General features: G+C 45.3%; 1 protein-coding gene across 4 annotated transcripts; it reads left to right on the top strand.

Moving 5' to 3' along the window:
* Nucleotides 1–1,091: 1,091 nt before the first annotated feature.
* On the top strand, nt 1,092–14,834 carry CCDC117 (coiled-coil domain containing 117). 4 transcript variants are annotated; one of them, XM_065568947.1, is made up of 6 exons: nt 1,092–1,216; nt 4,053–4,417; nt 6,678–6,728; nt 7,136–7,366; nt 10,147–10,284; nt 11,627–14,834. In XM_065568947.1, exons 2-6 carry the CDS (start codon nt 4,059–4,061, stop codon nt 11,880–11,882), a joined length of 1,035 nt encoding a protein of 344 aa, XP_065425019.1. In that variant the 5' UTR covers nt 1,092–1,216; nt 4,053–4,058; the 3' UTR covers nt 11,883–14,834. The 4 variants fall into 4 exon arrangements, with proteins under 4 accessions (XP_065425019.1, XP_065425020.1, XP_065425021.1 ...); XM_065568948.1 differs by having other exon boundaries at nt 1,110–1,216; nt 4,059–4,417; XM_065568949.1 differs by having other exon boundaries at nt 1,156–1,275; nt 4,059–4,417.
* The last annotated feature ends 2,472 nt before the right edge of the window (nt 14,835–17,306 follow it).

A 17,306-nucleotide genomic window follows, 5' to 3' on the forward strand; every position in this document is an offset into this window, starting at 1 on the left:
CCTGGCCCCGCGACCCCGGCCCAGCCTGGCGATCCCGGCCCCGCGACCCCGGACCGGCTCCAGGCCCCGCGGGCCTGGACCGGCTCCCGGCCCCGCGACCGGTTCCTGGCTCCGCGACCCCGGACCGGCTCCCGGCCCCGCGACCCCGGACCGGCTCCCGGCCCCGCGACCCCGGACCCGCGCCCCCGGCTCCCTGCCCGGCACCGCGCCCAGCCCGGCCCGGCACTGCGCCCCTGGACCCCGGCCCAGCACCGCGCGCCCGGCCCGGCTCCCGGCCCGGCACCATGCCCCCGGCCCCGCACCGCTGACCCCAGCCAAAGAGGCCCCGGCCGAGCCCTCCCTCCCTCCCGATTTTCCCAGACATGCCTGGCTTTTGGGGATTTCCCCCCGGACGGGGATTTGAGCCCCCAAAAGCCTGACATGTCCGGGAAAATCCGGACGTATGGTAACCCTACTCTCTGCTCTCCCCGACCAGTCGGAGCGCTGGGGGGGAGGGCGGCGAGCCTGCTGTGGCTCCGCTCTCCCCGGCAGCCGGAGCACCGCGGGGAGGGCGGCGAACCCAGTCGCGGCCCCGCTCTCGGGCCGGAGCACCCCGCCGCGCCGCCCCCCTCCAGGCGCTGCCCCAAGCACATGGTGCCTGGAGCCGGCCCTGTTTGCTGCCTCGTCCCTCCTTCCCCCAGGCTGCGAGCCTGGGCTGCTGGGCACAGGGACACCAGTTTAGGAACACTGTGTAGGGCCCCATAAATCCTAAGGACAGCCCTGACTCCCAGCACGCCCCAGTATGCACATGGGTGCGAATATACGCTCCGCCCCGGAACTACAACTCCCAGCATGCCCCAGCTTCGGCCATACTCCGGCCCGGAACTACAACTCCCAGCATGCCCCAGCTTCGGCCATACTCCGCCCCGGAACTACAACTCCCAGCATGCCCCAGCTTCGGCCATACTCCTCCCACCGGAACTACAACTCCCAGCATGCCCCAGCTTCGGCCATACCCCTTCCCACCGGAACTACAACTCCCAGCATGCCCCAGCTTCGGCCATACTCCTCCCACCTGAACTACAACTCCCAGCATGCCCCAGCTTCGGCCATACTCCTCCCACCGGAACTACAACTCCCAGCCTCCCTCGGCCGCTGTGCGTCATCTCCGGGCGCGGAGAAAGGCCTGGAAAGGAGCGAGGCTGAGGGGTCCCGTCCGCCCCGGGGCCGGCCTGGGGTGAGTGTCAGAGCGCCCGGGCCCTGTGTGGGGGCGGGAGGAGAAAGCAGCGGCCTGAGGTGACGCGGTGACATTAGGCCGATTACTGCGGGGGGGCAGGTTGCTGCGGGATGGGCCCGGGGACATGTAGGAGGGGGTGCGGGGGGAGGGAGAGAGAGGCGTGGGTGCGGGGTTTGGGTGCGGGGGGGCTGGGGAGAGGGGATATGGGGGGTTGGGTGTGGGGGAGCTGGATGTGGGGGGCGAGGGGACTGGGTGTGGGGGGAGAGAGGGTAGAGGGAAGGGACTGGGTATGGGGGGAATGCGGAGAGGATGTGGGGGATTTGGGGAGGAGGGGACTGGGTGTGGGGGGCTGGGTGTGGGGGATTTGGGGGGAGGGGGCTGGGTGTGGGGGATTTGGGGGGGAGGGGGAATGGGGAGAGGATGTGGGGGTTGAGTGTGGGGGATATGGAATGCGGGGGTGGGAAGATTCATAGATTCTAGGACTGGAAGGGACCCCGAGAAGTCATCGAGTCCAGTCCCCTGCCTCATGGCAGGACCAAATACGGTTTAGACCATCCCTGATAGACATTTATCTAAGCTACTCTTAAATATCTCCAGAGATGGAGATTCCACAACCTCCCTAGGCAATTTGTTCCAGTGTTTAACCACCCTGACAGTTAAGAACTTTTTCCTAATGTCCAACCTAGACCTCCCTTGCTGCAGTTTAAGCCCATTGCTTCTTGTTCTATCCTTAGAGGCTAAGGTGAACAAGTTTTCTCCCTCCTCCTTATGACACCCTTTTAGATACCTGAAAACTGCTATCATGTCCCCTCTCAGTCTTCTCTTTTCCAAACTAAACAAACCCAATTCTTTCAGCCTTCCTTCATAGGTCATGTTCTCAAGACCTTAAATCATTCTTGTTGCTCTTCTCTGGACCCTTTCCAATTTCTCCACATCTTTCTTGAAATGCGGTGCCCAGAACTGGACACAATACTCCAGCTGAGGCCTAACCAGCGCAGAGTAGAGCGGAAGAATGACTTCGTGTCTTGCTCACAACACACCTGTTAATACATCCCAGAATCATGTTTGCTTTTTTTGCAACAGCATCACACTGTTGACTCATATTTAGCTTGTGGTCCACTATAACCCCTAGATCCCTTTCTGCCGTACTCCTTCCTAGACAGTCTCTTCCCATTCTGTATGTGTGAAACTGATTTTTTCTTCCTAAGTGGAGCACTTTGCATTTGTCTTTGTTAAACTTCATCCTGTTTACCTAAGACCATTTCTCCAATTTGTCCAGATCATTTTGAATTATGACCCTGTCCTCCAAAGCAGTTGCAATCCCTCCCAGTTTGGTATCATCCGCAAACTTAAGTGTACTTTCTATGCCAATATCTAAGTTGTTAATGAAGATATTGAACAAGAGGATAGGATGTGGGGGGAGGGTGGATGTGTGGGTGGAGGGGACTGCTGTGGAGGGAATTAGAGAATGTGGGAGGGTTGGGTGTGGGGGATGGAGAGGAATGAGGGTGTGGGGGATTTGTAGGGGGAGGGGACTGGGTGTGGCGGGAATGGGGAGAGAGGATGTCTTGGGGGGGATGTGAGGTGTGGGGAGGCAGGGGGGTTGGGTGCAGGGAGCAGGCCATTGTGAGAGGTAATGTGGTGACATTAGGCTGGATTACTGCTGTTTATAGCTGGCGGGGTTAAGTGGGAGCAGGTTGCTGGGGAGAGGATGGGCCTGGGGAGATGTGGGGCAGTGGCCTTAGACTGGACTATTGCTTGTACAGGGAATGTTGAGGGGCCTCACTCAAGGTCTATTTTAGTACCACCAGTGCTTCTGAAATGGGTTTTAAACTCTGGAGTGGGTAATGCCATGCCATTATTTGCTGGTGCAGTTGCGCCCTCCTGCGCTCCAGGGCACCTTTTCTGTCTCCAGTTTGCTGGAGATAGTTCCAGTGAGAGTCTGCATTTGTTTTGTGTATATTACTGCTGTAAACTGCAGCTGGCATTAAACCTCTTTACAGTGGGTCTCTTAGGTCTGGTCTACACTAGAAACTTTTGCCAGAAAAGTAATTTCACATATGTGTGTGATTTTTTTATTTTTATTTTTTAAATGACATTCTTATACTGGCAAAAGCTCTAGTATAGACTCAGTTATGCTGGTTGAAAATGCTTTTGCCAGTATCACTTAGGCCTGGTCTGCATGGAACTGTTACATCGACATAAATAAATAAATAAATAAAATATAAAATAAATAAATGGAGATATCCTATCTCCTAGAATGGAAGGGACCTTGAAAGGTCATTAAGTCCAGCCCCCTGCCTTCACTAGCAGGACCAAGTACTGATTTTTGCCCCAGATCCCTAAGTGGCCCGCTCAAGGACTGAACTCACAACCCTGGGTTTAGCAGGCCAATGCTCAAACCACTGAGCTATCCCTCCCCCCCGTCTCTCAGGGGCATGAAAAATCCACACCCTTGAGAGACTTAGGTCTTGTCTACACTGCCACTTTACAGCGCTGAAATTTGCATCACTCAGGGGGGTGTTTTTTCACACCCCCTGAGTGAGAAATTTTCAGTGCTGTAAAGTGGCAGTGTAGACAAGACCTAAGTCTCTCAAGGGTGTGGATTTTTCACTAGTAAATGATACCAGCAAAAGAACTGTTTTGCCTGTATAATGGCATCCACACTAGGGTTCTTACTGACATAATTTTATTGTTAAAACAAAATCACACCCTAACCAACAAGGCCATGCCAGCAAAACCTCTGATTATAGACCTGGCCTTTTCCTCGCCGATGCTTATATGGCATGTTTGTTTATAGTTACAGTGTTCTGGGTTGGTTTGTCTTTTCCCCCAGGTACAGATGAAAATGGCAACCCTGGGCAGATCCTTTCAAGGAGTTCCTTCTGTTTCTTCTGTGGAGTTTCCTCAGGCTCCAGCAACTCTTCCTGACAGTACCTTCCAACCTGGAATCATACAGAGTGAATCCCAGCCTGGAGCTATTGGTCATGAATATCCCCAACAAACCCTGGTGGCTATGGCAGGGAACAGAAATAATATAGTAGAAGGCTCTGACCTCAGCAGCTCATACGTGCAAAGTAACCTGGACCTTGCCTCCCTAGCTGCAACTGGAAGCTATACTGAGGGCTTGACTGTTGCAACAGTTTCTTTCACAAACAGTGAAAACCCACCAGTCTTATTGCAACAGCAGAGTTGCACCCAGTAAGTACAAAAAACCCAAGGGAAAGGTGGGGGACAGCATCTCTTATCTATAGTGTGTTTTTCTGAATGTCTGAGTTTTCATAAAGGATCTAATTTTTCAGATCTTGTAATTCGTTCAGTATTATACTGGGATTGAGAATTTTGTACTGTCCTCTTTTCTTCCTTCTGTTTTTCTTACTTCCTACCCCACCAGTAGGATTAGGGTGTGTTGCAGTTGTCTGGGGAACAAAAGGATGTTTGCATTTACATAATTGGATGCTGAAATGTGGACTTGATTTAAAAGTTATAATGTGTAATGTTTTTACTGCTTTCTTTCCGTTCGATTGGTGGCTTTCGCTCTCCAGGTGTGTTTCTTGTAGCACAAGGACATCGGTGTGTTGAATCTGCAGGATCATTGTGGTGTAATCGCACTTTGTGATGGATAGGCCCTCGATGTTGAGCTGCGTAATTCGCAGTGAGGGGCCTATTTGAGATAAGGTATGGGCCATTATTGCCATTGTTTTATGACCAGGAAGTCCTTTCAATCCCAGGGTTTTGCCTTCCCTGTAGGCAGTGAACTGCATTCAACCACATGTTGAGGTACAAACCCTGCGATGTATCACAGAACAATTGCCCCGTTCATGGTTACAGTGGTGGTACAAAGGGATCCACACAGATACTCTAAAAGCATTAGAATAACTTTAGAATCTTAACATTCAATTATAATCCTAGCCTGTTGCTTCTCAAATGCCATACGAAAGAAGACGGCTGCATTCTGGATAAACACACTTTTCATCCACATTTAAAAGATCAGTAGTACACTGCAGATTTTTGATTTTTTTGTGTGTGATTAGTTTGATTAACGTGCCATTAAACCATGTTAAGAGACTAAAGCTGTGCAATTGGAAAAAGGCAAATACAGTGCCCATCTTTAAAAAAGGGAAGAAGGAGAATGCAGGGAGCTACAGCCTCACCTCAGTCCCTGGAAAAATCATGGTCCTCAGTGAGTCCATTTTGAAGCACTTGGAGGAGAGGAAGGTGATCAGGAACAGTCCACATGGATTCACCAAGGGCAAGCCATGCCTGACTAACCTGATTGCCTTCTATGATGAGATAACTGGCTCTGTGGATGAGGGGAAAGCAGTGGATGTGATATACCTTGACTTTAGCAAAGCTTTTGATATGGTCTCCCACAGTATTCTTGCCAGCAACTTAAAGTAGTATGGATTGGATGAATGGACACCCTCCCCCCCCGGAAAGGATGTGGACAAAGTGGAGAGAGTCCAGCGGAGGGCAACGAAAATGATTAGGGGGCTGGGGCACATGACTTATGAGGAGAGGCTGAGGGAACTGGGCTTATTTAGTCTGCAGAAGAGTGAGCGGGGGATTTGATAGCAGCCTTCAACTACCTGAAGGGGCTTCCAAAGAGGATGTAGTGAGGCTGTTCTTAGTGGTGGTAGATGACAGAACAAGAAGCCAATGGTCTCAAGTTGCAGTGGTGGGGGTCTAGGTTGGATATTAGGAAAAATTATTTCACTAGGAGGGTGGTGAAGCACTGGAATGGGTTCCCCAGGGAGGTGGTGGAATCTCCATCCTTAGAGGTTTTTAAGGCCTGGCTTGACAAAGCCCTGGGATGATTTAGTTGGGGTTGGTCCTGCTTTGAGCAGGGGGTTGGACTAAATGACCTCCTGAGGTCTCTTCCAACCATGATATTCTATGATGATTAAGCACTCACTTCAAGAAACAGGAATGCTTCAAGAAAAATACATCTATTCCTTTCCCACCTTCCCCCACAAACACAGTACAAGAAAGAAACTGTCATGGAAATCAGTAAAAGGCAGCTGAGCAAACCCAGTTTTAGAGTGTTCTGTCTTTATTTTTGGGAGCAAAAATACGTGTCATGTTTAGAATGTCATGCTTCACACTTACCTAAACTTGCCTTCTACTTTGGCCATCATGGTTGAGACTAGTTACCAGATGATGCAAATGTTGCCCTATTTCAATTATATTCAGGTAACTAATTTCAAGAAGAGATGTGTGAAGGTAAACTGCTTCCCTTTATACCCAACCGTTTTCTTTTTAACAGATTTGTTTCTAGACTAATGCATCTTTGGCTCTGTTTTTCCCCTCATCTGATTACATCAAGGTGACCCGCACACTGAAAGCCATGGAACATCACCCACCAGCAACATCTGCTTTAATTTTCTTGATCACACTCAATTCCATCCAAAGGTATAAAACACTGTTAGTAGTCAAATAACTGTTCGTTCTCCCTTTCCAGAGTTTCTCTTCGCTGTGGAAAGAAGCATAAACTAGAGGAAGAGGTGGATGGGTAAGTTAAACTTGTCTTCAGTGACTTGCTTTTAGCCTGATTCACTCTCTGTCCCATGTGGTGATGGTGCGTGATCCAGGGTAGAGCTCAAAAGATTGCACTGTGCTTGAGTAAGGGAATCTTTCCCAATACTACTATTGTTTGGAACCATTCTCAATTGTTCTTTCCTGAACATAAACAGAAACCTTGAATCCAGTCCAGTTTGTATAATACAAATCTAACTGAATGTGTGATGCTGATTTTCTTGAAAAGGCATTTTTGTAATTGTACATTGGAAGTGAAGTTTTTCTCAACAGACAAAGTATGCAGCTCTGTAGAAGTAGGTGTGACAGACAAAGATCTTAATAGTTTTTTTATGATGGCAGCGATTTCTCTGTTGCCAACTATAAATTTGCTTGGTTTCCTAGTTGCCCTGTGAAGAAGAAGAGACTGATTGAAACTGTTCACTACTCTCCGAATCCCAGCACTGAAGAGATTCTCTGTGCAGGTCAGCAGGCAGCTGGGGAGGTAGCAAGGCAGTGCATTGGTAGTCTTCATGAAGCTGGCTTGTTAGAAATTCCCTGTGAAGATATGGATCAGACAATGGGGGAACATCAGTGCGAGGTTGCCCGCAGGAAGCTTCAGGAAATTGAGGACAGGTAAACGCAGGGATTGAGTAGAGTGGGTTTTTTCCTAGCTTTCCCTTTATTCATAGGCACTGTCTAAGGGATAACTGAGTTTATTGTAGTGGGATGGCAGCACCACTGTAGACTCATAGACTCTAAGGTCAGAAGGGACCATTATGATCATCTAGTCTGACCTCCCGCATAATGTGGGCCACAAAAGCTGACCCACCCACTCCTGGAAGAATTGTCTCCCTTGACTCAGCTGTTGAAGTCCCCAAATCATGATTTAAAGACTTCAAATCGCTGAGAATCCTCCAGCAAGCGACCCCTGCCCCATGCTGCGGAGGAAGGCGAAAAACCTCCAGGGCCTCTGCCAATCTACCCTGGAGGAAAATTCCTTCCCGACCCCAAATATGGCGATCAGCTGAACCCCAAGCATGCGGGCAAGATTCACTTCAAAAAAAAAAAAAAAAAAAGCTGTTAAACAGTAAGTAGGGTTGAGACTAGCTTACTATTTAACAGCTTTTTTTTTTTTTTTTTTTTTTGAAGTGCTCTAAAATCTACATGGTGACTTGGATTGTCTTGATAACAGCTTTACCTCATGGGAATCTGGAATACAGTGATTGGTCCAAATTTGAGGTAATTTGTGAGCAAGGCATTTTCAAGATACAGCACCCTTCAAACCCCTCCCCCCCAATCAAAATTTTACAGTTCTTAACTTTATTTTGACACACTGGGGGATCAAACTATGCCTCTTATCCTCCCCGAATTGGTGTTATGGGGTCAGGATTGATTTCAGCTACTGTCCGGCATCCACTGCCCCTTTGGGGATACAGTATTACAGTTATTCAGGGTTAAAGTTAAAATTACAATGTGGCACAAGCTAGAGAAAGTTGCAAGCCAGAATTTTTGCAGGCAGCCTGTCATCTTGGTAACTGGGAAGCTCAGAGTGACATACTGTAGCCACTGCACCTGAGCAACACCCATATCCTACAAGTTAAAGTCCTGCCCTTGGCAGCTCGCTGAGAATGTGTTATGCCCATTAGTTGCTTTTTGCCTGCATTACCTAGGGGTTCCTTCTGGAAGATTTGTCCTTAAAGGAAAGCTTCTGGTTTGAGATCTAGTATTCTAAAATCCTCATGCATGCTCGCATTTTACTTAAGTATTGTCAAGGAAAATAGTCTAAATTAAGAGAGGAAAGATTGAATGAATGATGGTAATAAGAAGCAGCATAAAGGTAATATACCCATGCCACATGTTCAGGAAATGGTGAGGAACAATGGGACTATCTGTCTTACATCCCCGTGACCCCCATTATTGTACTATTTGAACATGTAATGTATTTATTCTCATGACACAGGGAGGGAGATGATAATGTCTCCATTTTACAGATGTGGAACTGAGGTACAGAGATACATAAGTGATTTGCCCCAGAGCTGAGAGTTGAACCTGGGGTCTCCCAAGTCCTAGGCTAGTATGCTAGCCAGTGAACCATTCATCCTTTCTGGCTGGGACTCTTGTCAAAGGAGTTGTTGAGCATCAGGAAACTCATTCATAGTAGAAGGCCTTATAAGGACTGGTATAAGGTCGACTAATGTAGTACAGGATACTGTTGTCAATCAAGAGTAACAAACTTTATCATGATCTTGGAAAAATAAATACAGAAAACGAAATTGAAATTTCTGTAATTCATCCAGTCTACACAAACCAAGGATTCACACTTATTAGTTTCATCTTTCAAAGTGCTGTAGCTCTTGTGGAAAAAAGGGTCTAAAGAAAACTTAGGCTAGGTCCACGCTACCCGCCCGATTTGGCGGGTAGAGATCGATCTTCTGGGATCCATTTATCGCGTCTCATCTGGACGCGATAAATCAATCCCAGAAGCGCTCCCCCGTCGACTGCGGAACTCCTGCTCGCCGAGAGGAAGAAGCGCTGTCGACGGGGGAGCTTGCCTGCGCCGCGTGGATCCGCAGTAAGCAAATTTAGTTCGAGCTAGGAAACGTCGACTTCAGCTAGCTATTCTTGTAGCTGAAGTTGTGCTTCCTAGATTGATCCCCCGCCCCAGTGTGGACCAGCCCTTAGTCATATGGTTTTTGTTTTTTTTAAAACAGTCACAGTAAACTTCAAAGTTGATATCCCCCCATCTCATACAGAAAAATAAGCATTGCACAAACTACAGTGAATACTTTAAAATGATACTTCAACCCACAAGACAGTATTTTTTGGATTTCAGTGGCTTAAATGTAGGTGCACTCTCACAGTGCTGCAGGTCAGCCTTAAGTCAGTGTTAACAAAGTTTTGTAGCAGTGAGTTATACCTTTAAAGTGATTAATTTGTGATGTGAGATCTGACTTTTGTAACACCTCTCTGGATCTGCATTGTGAGGTCCATATTGGACTACATACAGGATTCTTCTGTTTGCCCTTTTCTAGGATTTCAGATGCTCTGCTGGGTACATCTGTAGATATTCTTAGAAATTTATATACAAGAGCTTTACCAAAAAGGCAATTCTTGCAGTGCATCCTAAGTGGTCAAGCTTTGGGTCATTCTAATCAGTACTCTGAGCTGCTGTAGCATGGGGTCACCAAAATTCAGGACCTTTCAGAGCAGCTGAAAATAATCTTTGAAGCTAAACTACAGGGATCTGAGAAGATGAAATTGCTGCTTAACTCAATGTTGCTATTTTATATTGTGTGGTTGAACTGCATTCTCTCCCCTGATTGGGATTCAATTAGCAGTAGGTATACATATTTGTCAGTGATATGGTCAATAATAAGATGTATTATTTCCCCCTTTCCTGCCTCCATTCTTAGGATAATTGATGAAGATGAAGATGTTCATGCCGATGGGAATACTAGCAATCTTCCCACCCTTGTCCTGTCTGATACTCTTCAAAAGGGGCTGAGGAGGGATTTTGATCAAGCCCTGACAAAAAAAATAATAGAGTCCATGTAAGTTCTTGAGGAAATGTTGGAGTTACACAGATAACATACCCAAATGGAGAAAAGGGGTTTGCCTACAGAGTCCATCTCTCCTCTGTTGAGCAAGACTTGATTTTACTGTAATTCTTTATAGCATTACTGTTGAAAGATTCTTTGATAATGTGTTTGTGATGTACTGTGCTGTATTGTGTAGGAGGGCATTGTATGTAGTTGCTAAAAATAGGGTACTTGCAATTTACAGTAGAATGCTGAATTCGTATAGACTAACATAAGAATGGCCGTACTGGGTCAGACCAAAGGTCCATCCAGCCCAGTATCCTGTCTACCGACAGTGGCCAATGCCAGGTGTCCCAGAGATAGTGAACCTAACAGGTAATGATCAAGTGATCTCTCTCCTGTCATCCATCTCTACCCTCTGACAGACAGAGGCCAGGGACACCATTCCTTACCCATCCTGGCTAATAGCCATTAATGGACTTAACCGCCATGAATTTATCTAGTTCTCTTTTAAACCCTGTTATAGCCCTAGCCTTCACAACCTCCTCAGGCAAGGAGTTCCACAGGTTGACTGTGCGCTGTGTGAAGAAGAACTTCCTTTTATTTGTTTTAAACCTGTTGCCCATTCATTTCATTTGGTGGCCCCTAGTTCTTATATTATGGGAACAAGAAAACAACTTTTCCTTATTCACTTTCTCCACACCACTCATGATTTTATATACCTCTATCAGATCCCTCCTTAGTCTCCTCTTTTCCAAGCTGAAAAGTCCTAGCATCTTTAATCTCCCCTCAAATGGGACCCGTTCCAAACCCCTAATCATTTTAGTTGCCCTTCTCTGAATCTTTTCTAATGCCTGTATATCTTTTTTTGAGATGCGTACAGATGTCATCTCCTCAGTATTCAAAAAACTGTTGTATGCTCCCTCTAATACATAATATATATTCTCTCAATTTCACTAAGCTTATAGCCTGCTGTTCATATATGAAGGTTTCCATATCAAGGGAAAGGTCTCAGTGTGTGGTGAACAATAGTGAGCTTCATGGTTGGTGCAGTGGGAGAGAAGAATGATTTCATGTTGTACCTGGGGTTAGAATTGAGAGTAATGGAATGAATTTAAGAAAGGGGAAACTTAAGATGAAAATCAGGAAAAACTTTTGTTAGGCTGTGAAATAGTCTCCCAAGGGGAGGAATTGGAACTTTCTCCAGAAGATTGGACAAAACACTAGTGCATGTGCCTTGGGGGACTCTTCTCCACAGACAGAGACTTAAGTGGATGAGGAAATTAAGTGGTTTTCATTTGTCACAGCTGTGATTGAAAGAGTTTTGATTAAACTAAGACTCCATCCCTTCTAGGAGCCGTCCCTCCATGGAGCTGGTGCTCTGGAAACCTCTCCCTGAATTCCTCACAGACAAACTGAAATCTGTTTCTGTTGCTAAAAACTACAAGCAGCAGGGGACAGAAGGTTGCCAGGCCAAGCAATCAACTCTTGGAGCCGCCTTCCAACCACAAACTGAAACATTCTCTGAAGCACAACAAACTGTGATATCTCCAGGATTATATAGTAGCTTGGGAACATCTGGATGTGTAGAAGAGGAGATGGAATTATAGAAGCCAGATTTCAGGCTGAAATGGTGATTTCTGAAGGTTTCTGTGGCTGATTTTTGACTCCCTCTACCTTCCAGGTATGAGGTGTGGACCTGAAGTTGTTGTTATTATTGGGGTTTTTTGTTTTCTGGTAACAACCAGAAGAATCTGGAGTTGGGCAGTCGCAACTGTAGGAGATTGAAGAAAAGCTTTATAGTCTGTTAAAAGCAGCATCTTTTACAAGAAGTCCAGTGGCCTTTTGAGCAAGGAAGAAGTTCTCCAAATGGCTGCTTAGACCTGTCCTCTTAGTTGCCTTTGGTAAAGAGTAAAATGCAGAGATCGAATGCAACAGTGGTTCAGACCACCCCTTATACTTGGTGAGCCATTAAGACTTTGGGGGATATGCTTGGCTCATTCTGTTAGCTTCATGAGAGGTTACTCAAATGTACTGAAAGGAGAAGATATCTCTGACTAGTCACAGGAAGGAAAACAATCCCTCCATCTACTTGGCTTGACCTTAAAATGTAAATATAGAAATTACCTGTGTAACAGTGTGATGGGGGTGAGAAGTTATAACTGAACACTAGACTCGTATGGTCTAGGTTTGGTAGAAAGTTAAATCAGTGACTCAGCTGGAAGTTGGTTACTAAATTTAGCCTAAGGGCCAGTTAAAAATGTTCAGTTTTCTCTGAGCTAGTAAAGCAGAAGCCTAGAGGATGTTCTCAGCTGATTGGTTTGGCATTTTACGTTGTGCTGCAGTTTTCCCTTGGTCTGAATCAGATTGGAAAGCCAGACATGACCTTTGGTAATATTTCTGACACGGCTGGTGCTGAATTTACTGACACCTTTTGATTTTAATCTTGATAAATGATAATGTGTGAATCAGATACAGAGGAGCTGCTTTAACTGAGCTTTGGGTAAATGTTGTTTCAGTAAGGGCCAAATCCTACTTGCCATACATGACTAGTCTCAAACTACGTGGGACTACTTGCATTAGTAAAGTGAGCAGAATTCGACTCTAAGTAAACCTGGACTTAGTGGTTTATGTAAACCAGGAACACTTGTGTCATTAAAACTATACTGTTTTTCTGAAGTTTCAGATTGCATCTGGATTATTAATGTATACTGCAGGCATTTATTCCAGCTAATCGTACTGCAGGAAAGGAATCCAGTTAGCTACTTATTAGAAAACAGTACAAAAATGTATCCGTATGCAGTAAACCAAGTAATCTTCTCAGTCAACAAAGAGTCAGTCCAAGGTTTCCTTGGAGACATCTGAACTGAGGTTCCCCTCGTGAAAATACTCTTCTGGGTAAAGGTGGTATTAGGATGGTAATTCCCAATCGGTTTGCCTTGACTTCCCCCATACTAGAAGGAAGCCCATGCAATGGCTCCTCAGCAAAGCAGCTTCAGATTTATTGGAAAAGCAACTATCTACACTTCTTTGCTTAGCACAACACCGTAATAGTTTATGTGGGGAGACATTCTTCTACTTAAAAACCCATCATATGTATTTTAATATCAAAGCTTTAATTTGCAGTCAGCATTTCTGCTCCTTTGGCTGGCAGTGGCATTTTATCTGAGAGGAGACATTCTTTCTGACGTGGGCATTTGGGGGTAGGTAGAGAAGTTCCATTTCTGTTAACTCACTTTTCTATGCTGCTCTTCTTGCCCAAGATTCTGAAAGAGCTTTAATGTTTAATATTTAAACAAATGCTTAAGAAGTACACACTAAAATTATTCTGCCGTTTGAACCAGCATTGAAGTAGGCTGGAAACTGTTGTATAACTTGACATCTGAAACCTTGATTTCTGTACTGGGCAAATGTGTGCAGCTTTCTTCTGCTCTTGTATCTAATTTTTTATGTGAGGTTGGTGAAAGCCTCTTATATGTAGTATGTAAAACATCTCATGTGAATGTCATTAACCTACTAAACAGACTTAAATTCTACAGCATCTGAGAGGCTGCATTGTTAGTGTGTGTAAAATAAAACAATGGGATGCTGGAGGGAAGATATCATTGTTCACTTTGTGAGGTTAGAAGGTGTTGCAGTGCTTCCAAACAGATATCTGTTCTAAGCTTGTATGACTTTGGAAAAGGTTCAAAGTTCAGTTTGCGCTTATCTGATGGCTCTGGTCCTAAATTAACTGAATTAGAAGAAGGAAACATTAATACATTTAATGGAACCATCTTGTCAATACTTAAAATTATGGGACAGAGAAACATGGAGGACATTAGAAAGCTGAGAAGTGTGAAATCCAAGTAGGACTCTTTTTTTTTTTTTTTTTTTTCCCCCCCCCTCTTAAAAATATGACTTGATTTTTAAAAACTTATTTTTTCATCAGAATTTCCAAAGGAAAAAAGTGTAGATACTGTGGCTATTTCTGGTTTTAACTCCTTTGCATATCACATGTGTGCCAAAGGTGGCTATTCAGCTGTATGTTTCCTCCTTAAATTCTTTGCTGATGCAGTTTCCACTGAGCCCTAATACTACTCTACCACTTGAATTGAGATTTCTCAGAGGATTAGTGGCAATGTGTTCATTGGCCTAAGCCAGGGGATGACTTTATATCTAAAGCAGTTGAGCTTTAATTAGCAAACATCTAATTTGGTTTTCAGAGGTCTTTTCTGTTTTATATTAAGGGGAAACAGTTCAAAGCTCTTCTTGTATTGATGAGGGAAAGGGAACACTGCTTCCCATCCAGAAACTAAATGGAATGCTAATTGAACTGAAATTTGCTTAAAAAAAAATTTAAGGTGTGGGCGGCTGCAGTCTTTACAGTTCAGTCTATTGTTAGCTTTCTTAAAAGGTTTTTTGTTAGTTCTGCATGTTAAGTGAGATGGCACAAATGGTGCAGTACTGGGAAATCCTTGCTGGCTGTTTTATTATGAAAGATCTCATTCTGGTCGGTCTTCTGTTGGGACCAAATCACCATTTGTATGTCATAGTTTTCAATAAAAATTTTAATGTTTTTAGATTGCTGTGCAACGTTCTTGCTGTAAAACACATTGGAAATTAAGACAAAAGCTAGACAGGTGGAGTTCAGTTGGTTTTGAAAGAGGTGCAGAAATGAGGGTAAAGTACCCTTCGTGCCTCTGTAGCTCATTGTGCAGCCTAAATAGGAGTTCCACTTGAGACGCTGAAACCCTCCCTTCTGCCCCTTTGCTGTGTTCAAGGTATAGTGAAAAAGAGTTGGAAATAGGATTAATAACACAAGTTTCATAGTTAATCTATAAATAACTTCTCACTGGGGATGTGAGAGGAAATAATACTTTACCCTTTTCTAGCACTGTCCATCTAAAGGCCTTCCTCACTTCAGCAAACATTAAGGCAGGCATCCCCGTGAGCATGGTCAATATTATTTCCATTTTACAGATGAGGAAACATGAAGTATAGTGATTAAGTGATTTGCCCATGTTTTGCACTGACTAGAACCATCTACATTAAAAAATATGAATGTTCCTCCAAACTAGGTCAAACATGTGGATCACTTGCCATATACTTTGTGTCCATGCACAAGTGCTTCTAATGTCTGGCAGCCATTCCCAGTATCAGAACAATTGCACCAGATCCAGGTAATTTTTAAGACCTTCCCCACAGACTGGATCAGTTCAGACTGCTTCCATGTTAATGTAGACTGATGGTGCAGGCATTGTAGAGTTGCACCAGCTCTGTTGTTCCTCCCACCATAATCCTACAAGGTTTCTGCCTGCCATTTTGACAAGTCCTAGTGTCGGCTCTGTTTCCTGTCTGCCCTTTCATTTTCACCCATCTTGTTTCTGTGGGCTGGTCTGCACTGGGGGTCGGGGGATCGGTCTAAGATACGCTATTCGCGTAGTTGAAGTCAAAGTACCTTAGTTCAACTTACCTGGCTGTCCTCACGGTGGCAAGTTGACTGCCGCGGCTCCCCCGTCGACTCCGCTTACTCCTGCCAAGGTGGAGTACGGGCGTCAATTCGGGGATCGATTACTACCCGCCGATCCAGCAGGTAGTGTATACTTGGCCTGTGAAAGCCTGGGAGCAGCCATCTTTGCCTGGTATCCTTCTCTTGGGCAGGGCTTGCAGCAGCCAAGAGGGTTCTTTTGGTTTCAGTAGTAGCCAGTCCCAGTCTTGATTTGCAATACTTTAATTTGAATTAGTAGTGCTATCCCTGCACAGGTGCCTAGGTGTGACCATGGCAAAATTAAAATATAGTGCACTCTTTATTACATTTAAATATTGTATTAAAAAAGCAGTACTACAGAGGATGCGATACTGGCTATTCAGCATCATGCGTAGCCTGCAAGCCTCCCTTTGCTGAGTTGACAGTTCCAGTGTTCTAATGGAGCATAGCTGTCATAAGAGGTCATGGGTATGGAGGGAGAGGCGATCTCTCATGTACCTGGAGTCAGTCCCATGGAGAGGGCAGATTGCATTTCCTGAACTGGACTCTGTGGTCAGTAGGGAGCCAGCACAAAGAGCTGAGCACTGAGGTGATGTGCTACTAAGTATATGGGCAACTCATTTGTATCAGATGGAGCTTGTAGGCATGTGGCTTTATTCCTAGATGGGAATTGCACTAATAAAGCCTGGAAGTGTGACATGTGGTTTGCTGTGTGGCTAGATTTTTGCCCAGTAGGACGGGGTGTAGTCTTCTGGTCAGAGGCAGTTGGCAGTGGACTTCCTAGTATGTGGTCTTGCAGTAGCACTGAGGAGTCCAAAAGTCCTCCAAAGCTGCAGACTGACCTAACAGTCAAAGTAGTTGTTGCAATGGAGGATGTTGCAGAGAAGGTATATTCTTCAGTTTCCTTCTTCGCACCAATGCTGCCTGGGTTCAGCTTTATCCAGCTGCTTTCATCCAGGTGCAGATGTTAGGCACTCCGAATGCTGGGTGATGGTGCCAGGATGTAAATGAGAACCAACTCCAGATCTCCTTTATGTACGGCTGGCTTATCCATGTCGCTTCACCAGCTCCCCTAATGGCTGAGGACAAGAGAAGAAATACCAGCATAGAAGTTAAGGTTAGTGAATCCCCAGGAGGATGTCATCCAATATCCAATGCTTTGGAAGAACCCAACACACTTTTCATGAATAAGGCCTCAGTAGGTGGCAGTAGCCTCCAGTTCAACCTTGTCTTAGATTCCAGAGCAACTCTAATAGAACCCATGACAGTTGAAAAATTATTGCATAATATGTTTGTGGTAGCAAAACCAAGCAGTGCAAGGGCATTGAGAGTGCTTCTCCCTATGAACTTCTAGCCTGCTGTGCTAAATAAAATGAGGACTTCCTTTTAAAGCTCACAGCCCAAGGGCGAAACCCAATGGAAATCTTCCTTAAGACAGGGACTATCCTGTTGGTCCCACAGATCTACTTTTAAAATGTTCACTACTTTGTCAGTAAGAAACTAACATGAAATGGCCGTTTTGTTTGAGAGACAAGCAAAGCACTACCACTTGAACACACACTAC

This window comes from Chrysemys picta, chromosome 15, assembly GCF_011386835.1.
Source record: "Chrysemys picta bellii isolate R12L10 chromosome 15, ASM1138683v2, whole genome shotgun sequence".
In the NCBI taxonomy this organism is placed as follows: Eukaryota; Metazoa; Chordata; order Testudines; family Emydidae; genus Chrysemys; species Chrysemys picta.

What these genes read in the sequence shown, in the direction of transcription:
- CCDC117 (XM_065568947.1), top strand. Translation starts at nt 4,059, where the DNA reads ATGAAAATGGCAACCCTGGGCAGATCCTTTCAAGGAGTTCCTTCTGTT. An exon ending in CTTCAGGAAATTGAGGACAG is followed by an intron (nt 7,367 to 10,146) that starts GTAAACGCAGGG and finishes CTCCATTCTTAG; the next exon opens with GATAATTGATGAAGATGAAG. An exon ending in AAAAAAATAATAGAGTCCAT is followed by an intron (nt 10,285 to 11,626) that starts GTAAGTTCTTGA and finishes CATCCCTTCTAG; the next exon opens with GAGCCGTCCCTCCATGGAGC.